This window comes from Stegodyphus dumicola, chromosome 6 (assembly GCF_044657685.1).
Source record: "Stegodyphus dumicola isolate Sdum_Otavi_A_Nest chromosome 6, ASM4465768v1".
Taxonomy (NCBI): domain Eukaryota; kingdom Metazoa; phylum Arthropoda; class Arachnida; order Araneae; family Eresidae; genus Stegodyphus; species Stegodyphus dumicola.
The window spans coordinates 152,865,823-152,880,440 of NC_140773.1; the positions used below are offsets into that span (position 1 = coordinate 152,865,823).

Genomic DNA, 14,618 nt, shown 5'->3' on the forward strand with positions numbered 1-14,618 from the left:
TTTAAAATCTGAATCCTTTCAGGTTTCTTCTTCACCCTTGTATCTTGTTTAGCTTTTTCTGCCCCGGTTACACAGAACATAAAAAGGTCGTGTAGCTAGGCGGGGAGCAAAGAGTGACATCTGTCTTCGAACGCAGCTGCCAGGGGGCGCAAAAGTGATGCAACGAAATTTTAGAATTAAATGCTTTTCATTGCTGGCAAACATTAGGGTTGCGGAAAAAGTTTTGTGTTTTTAGGTGTGCTATGTTAAATAGGTTTGGAAGTGGCCAAATATTCTTTACCTATGATAATTGGTTGCATAAGATTATTCATTAGCCCTTCACTGGTAATTCGCTGTTTGTTTTCCTAACATAATGCATTAACAGATGAAATACACACACACACACACACAAAAAAAAAAAAAAAAAAAAAAGTGAAATTTGTTTACGCTTATTCATTGAATTTTTATATACATATGTGAAACAAGTATCAAGTATTTTATTATACACATACACACATCATTAAATATAATAATAATATAATAAATAAATAAATAAAAATAAAAATAAAGCGCATGCAAGAGCCTTATTTATGTAGTTTCATTTGATAATTTGTAGAAAATGTTTGGGGCTGAGTCCACGTTACTTCACTGCATCTGGACTAGAGTTTAAGTTAAGAGATTTATTCAAACTACAAAACATGTTAAATAAAAGGATAAAAATATTGAATTGCAGATGAATAAACTATTTTAATCGTCGAGTAACACAGACTAAAATCATCAAGCACGATAAATAATAGACTGATAAAAAAAAACTAAATATCACGATTTCACAAAATAAACGGCTTAAAATCTGAGTCAAAATTAGTATCACACATGTAAATAAGCAGGTAATAGTAATTCAGATCTTTTTCATTAGGTACCAAATCTTAAAAAATGAATGAAGGAACGCGCGCTGTTACATCAACACCCTCTAGAACTTAACTCCAGAGGTATCCAGGGGGTGGTGGTTATATCCGTTTGCATATTTTACAAGTGCACATCAGTGTAGCCACTGAGGGAGGGGTTTCGAAAATGGACCAATGAGCTTCGATCGCTTTTGTGACGCTAAATCTTCGAGCCTGTGAGCGTATGTTGTTTACGTTTTAATTTGCATTTGTTTCTCAGTTACAAAATGTATGGAGTAATAGAAAATTTCGTAGTGCTTTCGTTTTATAAGTTTAATTAATCGCTGACATTTCACTTTCACGATTTTTATCACGCATTAATATTTGGACTGATGTTCACGGCATATTATCGCTCTTTTACCGTAAATTTACATCGAAAAAATGACTCAAGCTACAATTAGCCTGTAATATTATGCATTTACTAACACCTGTGGAAGATAATTCAAGTGTACAATTGTGTTTTAATTGAGCTGAGAAGGACTGGAAGTATTACAATGAATCTATTGTTTTCTTATTTCAGAGTTTGCATTCTTTTGATTTTTAAAGTGTGAGATTCAGAATACATATTGTGTATCATCTGATTATATTCATTGTAAACATTAAAAGTTAATACATGAGTAAATGAATATATTCGTTGTGAATAAGATAAATTCATTCAGTTTGATGAGCATTTTTCTTCTGTAGACAGTACACGTAAGAGTGAGCAGTTATTAAATGTGAAATTTAACACACTAAATACATACGAATCCAAATTAGTAAAGTTCACTTTGAATAAAATTTTTCATTGGTTATTAGAACATCTTTTTCATATAGACTGCAATAAAAATTACTGACTTCTATTTACCTATATAATTGGTATAAAAATTTACCTCATATGCATAGTTTTATGTAAAGATAGCATTTGGGCTGAGATGTTATCCATATTTCTTTCTTCATTTTATTTACCACTTATTAAGTAATATTTCACATGGATATTTTTGCGGAGTATCCAACATTTGTTTGTATTTATTTCAAATTCTTTCAACCAGGTAGTGAAATCTTTACAATTGCTTATATTTGATCTCATTTCACAATGAAAAGTTTCAGAAGAAATCGATGATGCTTTAATTATTTTGTACAGAAAATTACGTGGCAGAATATTTTCAACCATCTTGCTTAAATCTTAAAGCACGCGAAAGCTCAATGTGACACGACAGAAATATTACTGGATGTCCATTGGTCCATCCTAGTCTTTCTATCCCGTCCCAGCGTCTCCTCCAAACCTCACCCACTGTCCGCCCCGCCCACAAAAGCTGTACCCACGACACAGAAATTAATGTTCTTTCCCCCCTTCCCTTGCATTTTGTCTCTCTCTCTCTCTTTATTTATTTAATTTTGTTGGATGTCAGTAAAATTAATTATTATTATTATTATTATTATTATTATTTTATTATTTTTTGAGTTAAGAAGTTTAACGACTTTTTCAGGTTAGAATCGAAAGATTCTAATTGTATTCGAAGTATATTAGAGTTTTTGAATTCCGAATCTTTTTCACGGTTCGTAGGATTCGAAAAATTCGAATCATTACTAAAAATAACTTGGTTAGTTTATATATTTACATAAACAAACTTTGTAGTCAACGAAGTGTATCACAGAATTATCAAGGAAAATACATACTGTTTATAAATATTTTATTTTATTATAGAAAAGGATTGCATCAGAAGATTGTTAAGAGATCTTGTGCCACATAAGTTGGCAACATTTTACCATGGATGCAGTCTGAACGAAATGAAAACAATAACACCTGAAAGACGCTGCTATGTATTAAAAAATATATATTCATCAATAAAAAAAAAATAAATAAATAAAAAAAATAAAAAAAAAATCAAATTAAATAAAAATTACAAAAACTAAGGGAAAAAATCTGAAAGGTTTCAGATTTTAAATTATGTCCAAAGGGGCGTTCTTTTTTAAACATTTTGTGTGTTACCTTTATTTATTAAATTTCATGTTCTTCGTACTTAAACCATAAAATTCAGTTCAACAGCAATATCGCAAAATACTTTTTAAATGAACATATCTTTAGAATTTCCGATACACAGTCTCGGGCGCTGGAGATAATTTTTTTTTCTTTCATACATTGTTGCCATTGTTCGCTTTGAAATCGTTGAGTTTGTTAATCAAAAATTCGTTTTACAAAATATGAAATAGATAATAAAACAAATTCCAAATTCCAAATTTGGGCTTTCACATGCTCATATTTATGGAAGATCACGTCATTCAAATTTTGATGGCTCTAGATACTGTTGTTTTATCACAGTGCGAGAAACATACATACATTTATGCAGATTTTTCATTATGTAATTTCCGTAAATATAACACAGGTTTCTAATATTTGGTAGCAACAATTTGAAAAGTGAACCGACATTTATATTGAACCAACGCAAAATGCCAAAACGAAATTAATAGTCCTTCTGTGCAAATTGCCCCTTTGGACTAAATAAAAAAATTACTTATTTAAAAAAGTATTTAATTTAATTAAAATCAAATTTAAAAAATTAATATTAATGTCACCAAATATGATACTGTCCAGCTTTTTTCACTGCTCACACTAAAGAGAAAACACTGGCTAGTCTTTCACTTTTAAAACCATTCCACTTAATACAGTCATTAACTTTTATCTTAATAAAAAGGTGATTAATCAATTCTCGTGTTCAGTATTTTTTTTTAATTCAGAGAAAGCAGAAATATTTAATATGATTCATAAAACTTGATAATAAAAGGAAAATGCGTTAAATTGCATTCCGCAACCTTTCCGGTATTAATAACAGAGAAACGTATCATTGAATCTTAACAACTCATTTGCATAATTATTCACGCAATAGTATAACACAAGCCATCCCTACTCTGATCTCAAAGCACGTGACAATTGGGAACGGCTCATCTCTGTATATAAAACGAAACACCGCTCAGATTGAAAACAGCACCAATGGCGGGAAGTCTCCTGAATGGTTCTCCGATTCAGTTTTACGCTACACCTGTGCGTGCGTGCGCTTCTAGGGTGACACTTTTGTGACTTTATCAAAATATTGGCGAATAAATAAATTATATATTGAATGAAACGGAGATAAATAAAGCATACGAGCGAATGGAAACCGTTTACCTTCACTATTTTAAATATTTTCCATTCTTTTTGAATAGATAAACACTAAAAAGAAAAGGACTTATTAATGGTTAAAACTTATTAGGATTTGGAATTCTTGTAGCAGCAATAAAAATCGGTAACTTTTAAGGCTGAAATACGTCATAAGTTGAAATATAGTTTTCTAAAATAAAAATGTTTTCTCATTTTGGTTTTATGAGTTTTAATGCCGGTATTAAATATCGAAGTTACCATGAATACGAAATTCACATTTATATCTACAGCTCTTACGTAACTATATTTTATACATTCGCATATACTAATTTCGCAGGAAAATAACGTGTTAATTTTTTCCAGAATGAAATGGCTAGCCAGCGGCGAAGTAGCAAAAATCGCCGAACACTGGTCGTTTGATCTGGGTTCGATTCCAGGTTAGCGGGCTGCCTGCAACGGAATTTTTTTTTTTTTTTTTAATGTGCGACGTGGATACGAGCCAATTTCTCCTGGAAATTCCTCCATGAAGGCATCCCTTCCGTTAAACATATAGCCCAAACGTGTTTTGCCACAATTAAATAAACAAAACCAAACCCGAAATGAAGTACTTTGGGAACGGCCCATCTATGTATTTATTACAGGAGTATGTGCATTATTACTGCGCATTTATTACAGGAGAAAACACTCGTTGTAAGAATTTTTAAATGAAGGAATTTACTCCTGTATCTCTTCTGATTATATTAAATGGCTCCATTAGGCTTCTCTTCCGTTAGGCATATAGCCCTAGCGTGTTTTGCCGCAATTAAATAAACAAAACCAAACCTGGAGTGAAGTTTTTTGGGAACGGCCCATTTCTGTATTTATTATAGGAGTATTTGTATTATTGCTTGGCATTTATTGCAGGAGAAAACACTTCCCAGTAATAATTTTTAGATAAAGGAATTTACTCCTATATCTCTTTTGGTTACATTAAATGGTTTTCCAATTATAATATTATGGTAATTGTTGTATAAATGAGAAGAGTATATAGGACCCGGAGGCTGTCTATACAACTCTCTTTCAGATGTTTCAATAACCAACTTTTCCTGTTTTACAAGGAAAAAACAGTGTTCTGAGGAATGATAACATGATTTAGGAGTTCCTAAAAATTTGGGACCCTGAGTACCCTAAAAACTGGGACTGGGCCTTGCAGACCTAGTTGTTAATCAGGCTGTGAACGCGTCTGTGAAGATATAATTAAAGAATAATGTAATATCACAAAAATTTTTACTTGTCATCTACTATATAAATCATAGATAAAAATAAGTAAAATTGATTATAAATACTATAGAAGTGCAGAAAAGAAACAGAAAGGTGATATTAGTGTTCCGAGTTCGTTTCTCATTTACTAACTACATCTCATTTACTGAATTCTTTCGCTGAACCAGAATTCACCAGCGGCCGAGCAGTAAAAGTCGCTTTGATGACTCGTTTTGAAGATTCACAATGGCAAGATATTAATTGCTGACTGATGAAGATTAGGTAGCCAGGATTGAAGGTTTTATAGAAAAGCAAGAAATATTTTTTGTATTGCTCACATGCCATCCAAAATAATTCCTTAATAATTTTTAAGTCTTAGCGAATGGGCCGGCTGGGCACTTGCAAGGGCGCTCCATGAGCATAGGGGTCCCATGCTAATCCATTTACATTTCATTTCTGTGAGTGGTTGTTGTAGTGGCCCCAGCAACTGGTTTGCCCAGGAGTTCATAATACTTTTAGTATGGTACTGCTTGTAATGGTTTGGAATTGCGTTTAGAAAACACATGCAATATCCTCTTTCGATCTATTCTGTAGCGTATACGTCCACGAAAACAGCGTTCCTCACTTTCAGACTGCAGAACGGCAAAATTAAAAATGAGCAAAGCGAGTCGCTTCAGATTGATATATTGTAATATGTTTAGGTAATTAGAGTTCAACTACAGAAGACCAGAATGAATGAAAATGATAATGTAAATGATATCGTCACAATATTTCATTGACTGTATTAGTTATGGTTATATTTATCTGGATAATAGTGTGAGACATTAACGGAGAAAATAAAAAGGCTGTATCACTATATTCAACATTTGCTTCCTATGCATTACAAATGATACTATAACTTGTTTGAATTTCATCGTAGTATCTTCAGTTTTCTTCTTTGGTACAATTCGAATCTTGGCATGACTACGATAGTAATTATGAAACACAGTGCATAGTGTACCAAGAGTCAAAAAGCTTACTCTGTTTTTTTAACCCATAACGCATGACGCTTTTGCTAAATTTCTTTTTAATTTTCATTTGCATATTTTGCGTATTTTTATGTCTTATTTCGTTACAATTACTCATAGATAGGGCCTGATTACCTTCTAGGCCAACGAGGGCCGTAATCTATGACCCTGGACTCTATAGTTCAGAAAGCCAAAAAACCAGCCTATAATGCTTCATAAACCTGCTTGTCCTTCATGAAAAAGCGGCCGAGCAGTAAAAGTCGCCGAACAATATTAGTTCGCTCCGAGGTTCGAATCCCGCGAATGGGCTGGCTGTATGGGCGTTTTCGTGGTTTTCCCCATGTGTAACGTGCATACGAGCCAGTTCCCTTAGAAAATCCTTCTCGAAGACATCTCTCCCATTAGGCAGATAGCCCTCGAAACTTTGCCGTAATCTCATAAAACCAAAAACCAAACCTTCATAAAAACAGAGAAAGTGAGCACTGGAGCCACTGAAAAAAACTGCTACGCTTACGGCACTGAAATGTCTGAGCGGGCCTTGTTGGTTAATAAGATTTTACTGCATTACATCCTAAGCATTATGTGAATAGTTTGCAAACATCTGTTTTGATGTTGTTTAATCTAATCAGTTTTGATATCTTATAATTTTTAGTTTTCAAAAAGGTATAACGCTAAAGCTGTAAGGAAATTTGATGTTGCAAATGAATTAGGAATATGTTTGTTTAAATAAGGCAAAATATGCCTAAGGAGGAATATACCTTAGGTGGAAAATTTCCCAGAGAATATTTACTCATATTTACGTTACAAATGGAGAAAACCAAAGAAATGCCCAATGCTTAGGAATTTGATTTTGTTCATTTATTAGATCAATACATAAGAAATGGATGGAAATTAAAAAAAAAAAAAAAAAAAATAAGAATGGTCCCTTCCCCTTTCTTTAAATCTCTCCTGTGTACATGAGATTAGGTTAACTCAAAAGCGAGAAGAAGATACATTCATAGATCTCATTCAGAAAATCAACTGATTTTTATGCAGCCTTAATACCGCTATAGGAGATGTTTCATAGTTTTCTCTCGAAAAACTCTTTAGGATCAAAAGATGTTTTTATATTTTTTCCGTACAATATTTTTCTTCTTTTGAAACTGTTTAAAGTTAAACTTGCTATTAATTTACACTCGTGTTTCTAATTTTTTTAAAATTTAAAACATGCCAACATGTAAACTAGTATATATATTTTTTAAGAAGTTAGTAAATTATTTTAGATGAATGTGTATGACATGTTTACTAGCTAAAGATAAAAAGCTTTTAAGGCAATAAACATGTCATAGTTATTCATCTCGTTCAGTTTAATAACGAGATATCATATATTATTCAACTAATACGTCGCTTATACAAACTGATAGCTAAGCAATATATATTAGGTAAAAACGTACTGTTTTTGTTTACTCCGGAAATAGCTCTACTTATGTGCTAACAAATGCTTCTTAAAAAAAAAAAAAAAAAAAAAAAAAAAAAAAGGCTAAATAAACAATTATGTTTATTCTCTTTTTGCGCTAAGATATTTTGTCTTACCATACGCAGTGTAACTACGGTCATTTATTTTGTAATAAGCTTTTAGTGAATATAGGGTGTCTCTTATGCAAGATTTCTTATTCTTGAGAATAACATAGCATATTTTTTCGATTTGTATATTCATTGTTAAAAGAAAACTGTAAAGGAAAAAAGAAATATTCTCTTATTTGCATAACAGAAAATATATATTTAACCTTCGGTTAAAAGACAATCCAGTTATCCAGATTTTCTGACTATCCGGTTATGTATGTGGCTGTAAACCTATTTAGACTGAATCATTAGAGTTCTTGTATATTATAAATGAAAACTTGGGTGATTTTATAGTTTATTAAAAAAATTCCCAGGATGAACAGTACATTTCCCTTCTGAAACAAATGAAATGTATCATCTTTAATAAATATTAAATTAAATAACAGAAAGTGTTTTAAACTAAAATACTCCCTTTTATTTAATTTGGTCCTGTAATATAACCGATTTGTATTTACTTGAATAAGGCAAAGAACGGGCAAGCTATCTGTCAGAAGGATCGCATTCATGGAAGACTTTATAAGGAAAACACACAAGAAACTGTGACCTGGTTGATCATAATTAATGCAAAACATGCTGAAGAATATTTGCCAAAGGAAGGATGCCTTCTAGGAAGAAAGGAAGGACTAAGGGAAACTGGCGCATATTCTCCTTACACATGAGGAAAGAGACGAAGATTCCCATGCAGCCAAGTCATAATGTTAGCTTAAGGTTATATGAGTATGGTAAAGCAATCGAGAGCTATCTGCTTAAACTGGGAGAGATGCCTTCGTGGAGGACTTTGTAAGGGAAAACTGACTCATATGCACGGTACGTATGAGCAAACTACGTAATAGCCCATGCAGTCAGCCCGTTCGCCGATATTCGAACCCCAAACCAAACTACCAGTGTTCAGCGATTTTACCGCTCGGCTGGTGGTTCCGCTCTTGGGATTCCAGCCTGAGTGGAAATACCAGTACCAGTAAACCGCTCAGCCGCCCGAAGAGTCAGAAACTCAGAAAAACATTTATAGAGACGGCTTATTAGGCAGAATTCGAATACGTGGTCGGGTGCTCAGCGGTCTTACCTGCTCGGTCAGCTGTGAGCTTTATTCATTAAAACTTTATATTTTTTTGCATTGTTTTAGAAAACTGAAACAAGGAACACTACTGTAAATATCTTGGTTTCGTGTTTTATTTCGGCATTTACCGATTTACCGAATATTCATCAAAATGAATGTTTTGATGAAAAAATTATTGTATAATAAATTATATTTTATGAACTTTATTTTTTGCTTTAAATTTTTTCTTGTGATCTATAAGAGTTAGTTTATATGCTTTAGGCGTATATTTTTTGTGTCGACAGAAAACTATATTCGATTATGTTTTCAATTCTAAAATATTATCATCATAAATTTGGCGATAAGATGGTCAGTTTTGCTTGTTGGCGACAAGTGAAGCTATTTTGTATGGCAACCTGAGCCGCCATATTGTCTATGGTAGTGAAGAGAGCAAGCTACCGTACCAATTGGTGAAGTGTCGTGTTGTTGTACATTTGTGACGTAGTTGCTTGTTTTTATCAATGTGTCGTCTGCTAAGCGTAGTCAATAATTTTAGTTTAGAGTGATCATTTGCCGTGACTCACCTGAACGCCGAAAAAATAAATATACGTTGTTTGAAAACTTAGAATCGTGGCGCTAACGCCAGCATTGTGGCCAAATAGCTACTTTGACATAGGAGGTTTGGCCATGCCTGTCCGAAAACAAGGTAATATATGCTGTGGATAATTATGAAGGTGCAATATTTTGATCATGCGGTTTAATTTACAGTAAATTGCATTCAACGTTAATTTGGGAATATGTGACATCAAACAGATCATCGCAACATATTCTTATAATGTGTGTTAAAATTTTACCGTAACTAGTGTTTCCCTGAGATTTTAAATCTGTACATTCCAATTTTTGAATAATTTTTAGCAGTACTATATGTGAATATGAGATATGGTTTACCGTTAATGGTTTACTGCTAATATATTTTCATGATAATTTGAAACATATTGAATTATGATATCTAACTTGCATAGAAATAATACCGATTAGCTTTTTAAATTTAAAATCGAAGAGTATATTATTTACTTAAAAATTGACATCATTTACCAGAATGAATTTTCATTGCCTGCATCAGGTTATATGGATTGTAAACATGTTTAATCAGTACACTGTAGGTATGCATTTAAATTCATGTAACATTCCAAATTATGCCGCAAAAGCGCGACTGTAATAGCTTAAAATGCTGTGTCATTTTAAGGTTACATTTCGCATAAAAGTAATATTTTCAAGATATAGCATTATTTCCAAGATGTGCTTTATGTCAAATATTTATAGTACTTTTTAATGCTGTAAAAGTATATACCTCTTGTTTCTGTATGGAAATTTAAATATTTTCAAATTGCTTAAGCATTATGATAGCAAGAACTTGTTGATGAGGTAATCGTTCTCGCATTGTTATACCAGAATGCTTTCAGTTATTTAATCAGCAACAGGAATAACATTACTTACTTTCTTTAGAAGTGTACCGCAATTCTTCACTTTGAATTATTTTGGTAAATAGATGCCTTCATTCTGAATTAGTTCAGTAAAAAACACAGTGTTTATTTTTGTAAAAATATATTAACATTAGAGTAAAATTAAATAACTAGAATATTTAGTAATTTGATTACATTTTATATAAGAATTAAAATATCATTACCCTTTATGTAGGTTTAGGTTGAAGTGATCTGTCAAAATGTTAGTTAACACACTTAGAATGACTTTTTGAACGTAGGTCTTGTATAGTAATACGAATATAATACAGTAATTAAAAAATAAATGGATTAGTTTCTATTGTATTTAGTTCAGTGCATTCATTAGTAGAATATAGATTTATTTATTTATTTTTTCTGCATTGGTAGTTGTTTTGAGAATGAAGTAGCATTTTTGTGTTTCTGTTTGTTATAAATTTTCACAAGTATGGACCCTGTTTAATATTTTGGATTATGCAGTAAATTGTATTTTAAAACTTTCAGTCTTAATAGCTTTTCTACATGAACTTATATTTATTTGGATGAAGAAGAAGAAGATAGCTATTTAGGCTCACTACATTAATGTTTTCAGCATGATTACTTTTTAGACGTTTTTCACTTTTTCTATATTTTGAAAATAATTTATTTGCCAGTGTGGGTTTTCTAGAAGAAGTGTGGAGAAGAAATTTTGAATATTCTTCTTAATCTACATTTTTTTTAATATTGCAAGTTTGTTTCTTATATTTACAGCTATACATTTTTTTATGCAAAATAAAAGCTGTTAATAATATATCCTAGTTATATTGATCTGTCATAGATTAGTGATAGCTACTTATCTTAAGACTTACAGTTATTGAATATGATTTTTTATATATTCTAATTTTCTTAATTATATGACTATTGATCTTAAAGTGTACAGCATAGTTCCCCCCCCCCCTAATGCTGCAATAAATATTACAAGTTATCATTGTAGATTGTATATTTACCGTGAAAGTTTATGAAATTTTAATGTGACATACTATATCTTTAGTTTTTAAAACTGATACACCTGAAGTATTGGGAAGAGAAAGTGATGAAAAGCCTTTGCTTCATTGTTGAAAACTTTGCCTTTATTAGTCGCATTGTAAATTAAGTTATTTTGTGAATTTTAAGTATAAAATTGTATATTTTATACTTCCTCCGCATCAAAATTGTTGACCTGTTTTATTACTTGTATCGAAATGATTGTGCTTTTAAAAAAGCCATATTTTTCCCCCTGCTTTGCCACTCATATTACATGTTATTTAATTTTTAAAATTATTTATTGCTTCGTGGGCTGCATTAATGGGTTCTGTGGCACAAGCGGTGATTTCTGGAAGCATATTTCGAGATCAAAGCACTGCCTTTTTTTTTGTATAGCAGTTTTTAATTATTTCCCTATTAACCTGCATATTGCATTCTATGACCTGCTGCAAACTCAAAAAAGTATCGTTTAGTGCTTCGATATTTGAAACATTGAACAGTGTATAAACAGCTTGAATAAGTTGATCTACATTGCAACTTGATGTTGGAATGCTTGTACGGCATTAAAAAAATCTTAAATAAAAACATGTTTAAGTCAGGACTGTTGGGAGGCTGACTGTATCCTAGAAACAATTTTGGCTGCCATAATCATGTTTTTTACTGATTACCACTACACTACAATGCTGGGGTTTTGCATTTTGAAAGTTTTTCAATAACTTCTGTAGAATCGCATCTCTTTCAAGAGCATTTCATCCTCATAGCTCTATAAAAAATAATGAAAATAAATTGACATATATTATCAAAATTCTGTTTTATAAAAATAGAAGGTACTTATTCAAAACTACACTTTATGCTTCGTATCTTCTTAATCCAGTACAAATTTATAAATCACACAGTCTTTTTGATAAGGAATTAGTATTATTTTCCATTCTCATTGAAAAGCTTGTCATTTATAGTTATCAACTGATCTTTCCTGGAAAATATAGTGCATTTTTAATTTACTGTGATTTATGCAGTAACATCCTGTCTATAAAAATTACCCATGGTTTCAGACAATTTTGTGGAGGTGGTTATGTAAAGGTGGTTGTATTAATGATGGCATTTATCAGTTTTCACAATGGATTTATCCTACTTAAAGGCTCCTGGAGCATATTAAAGTTGAATACTGAAGTCACAGAATTCCTGCAGCAGCAACCTTATGTTTTGCAGAGATTTAAGTCAATAGTCTATTTTGAGGGCAACAGGCACTAGTGTTTCTTCATTAGGAGCAAAGAAATCGGCAAATGTTGCAATGAAATTTATGTATATCCGAAAGGAGTAAAGCAGATTAGAAGGTAGTGCCAACTGTTGGTAGAAATAACAACAAAAATTGAAGAATTAAGTTAATAGAGTTTTAATAGCATTATGAAGGATTGGGTTGGAATTAAAGTCATTTACTGAACAAGATTAATCTTTAAGAATGTAAAAAACCTTCAAGAAAATCCTATTCACCAATGGAAGAAGCTTTGTGCTTAATATTGCAGATACAAAGTCAAAATTATGATTAAATTTCCAGCTATGATTGGCTGTCAAAGACTTCTTAATATTGCCTTTTCAGACAAAAGTTGTGTGTTCCTTGATATGAAACATTAATGTTCTTTTAATCTGGCCAACATATCTCAAATCACACTGACAAGATATGCTATAAATAAGTCAGAAGTGGAATCTTTTAAGAAGCGAACCATGGATTTTATCGATAGACAAGGAAAAGGATTTGAAAGTTCAACTTCTAGAGAATTTGTGGAATTTGGTAACTGATAGACGGATGAATTTGAAGCACGGCAGGGTATTAATGTTATTTCCAAAAGCAGAATGTCTTGAGGGCAAGATGAAATGTTTTTATATGCCTTATGGTACTTATGGAAAATCCCGTCGACCACAAGAGACTGCGCAAATCACGCCAAACCCATTTATTGAAGAAAAAAACGTTCTATTCTTATTTTTCTTTCAAATTTATTATATTATTATTTATTTATATTTAATTTTTCATTAAAAATTTCCATTATTTTTTTTTTTATTTTTGTTTCTAAGTTTTTAAATAAAGCACCATTTCGTTGGCTATTAATACACCTTTTTTTTTTAGGCTGAAAAGATTCCATAACTTTGGAAATATTCAACAGCATGCTCTTCTGTAGTAGGCAGGTCCCAAATTTTAATCATTTTTTTTTCGAAAATGCATGATAGGGGGGGGGGGTGGAAAGGAGTCTTTACTCAAGAAATATTAACTAACTTGTGTAATCAAGGTTACACTAAACCCAGAATGTTTGAAGAAGACTTTTCCCATTTTTGGCAAAAAATTGCGTAGTTTGGTGTCTTTTCATTAGTGGGCAAAAATGGTCGACGGGATTTTTCACAAGTACCGGCTTTATCAATGACCGTGGGAAAAATTCGACAATCAGTGGCAGCTGATCTCAGATGATTAAGCTTATTAACAAGCATAGGTTTTGAGAAATAAACTTTGAGATCACCAAATATATAATAGTAATGTAAAGTATATTTTAATTTTATAGAAGCTACTTTAATTTTAAAGTCACTTTGCTATCAATTCTTCTTTCTACATACAACTCCCTGCCAGAATGAGTTTTCAGAATTGCATTGAATGCAAATGAGTTAGAAGAAGTATTTAAGGAAGGTTCAACTTACTTAGAGTTAGGACTCCGGAGTAGCACGTGTTTGCCTTTGGGCTAAGTCTCTCTTGAAGTTGTTATGCTCGGTCGTGTATTATGTGCCTTTTGATATTTGCCGGCTAGTTTAAATTAAGAGGCAACTATGGTAGAACGTTAGATACTTGTGTTAACTTCAGCTAAGTCTCCTTTTGTTAGTGATAGTTTAGTTCTTATTCTGAGTTTAAGCCCGAGAAAGGGGCCAACTGTTCTTAAATAAAGAGTATTTCTCAAGTCTACGTTTTAGTTGTTTGAACTCAGTGATAAGTCACTAAACAATTTAGTGGATTCCTTGATGTTTACTTAGACAAAAAAGAGTGAGGAATACTGCAGCAAAAAGAAGCCATTTTTTGCTTAGCCGGATGACATGACTTAGCATGGACAGGCAAAGAAATAGAAAAGGGTTTACTGAAACAGTAGTGCTGAAATCAAATTCGGATTCATTGCGGATTATAAGAATATCAAGGAAAAGAAGGATATTGCCAGATTCATT

At 32.0% G+C, this 14,618-nt stretch overlaps 1 protein-coding gene across 3 annotated transcripts in view; it reads left to right on the plus strand.

Annotated features, from left to right (window-relative positions):
* Window positions 1-9,361: 9,361 nt before the first annotated feature.
* LOC118184470 (disks large 1 tumor suppressor protein-like) overlaps window positions 9,362-14,618 on the plus strand; it is a 711,253-nt gene continuing 705,996 nt past the window's right edge. For 2 of the 3 annotated variants that reach the window (XM_085819059.1, XM_085819060.1), the window contains exon 1: window positions 9,363-9,628. In XM_085819059.1, the coding sequence (XP_085675185.1) occupies window positions 9,610-9,628 (19 nt within the window). In that variant the 5' untranslated portion in view covers window positions 9,363-9,609. Of the gene's footprint in view, window positions 9,629-14,618 lie in introns of all 3 variants that reach the window. The other variant, XM_085819058.1, reaches the window with a different exon arrangement.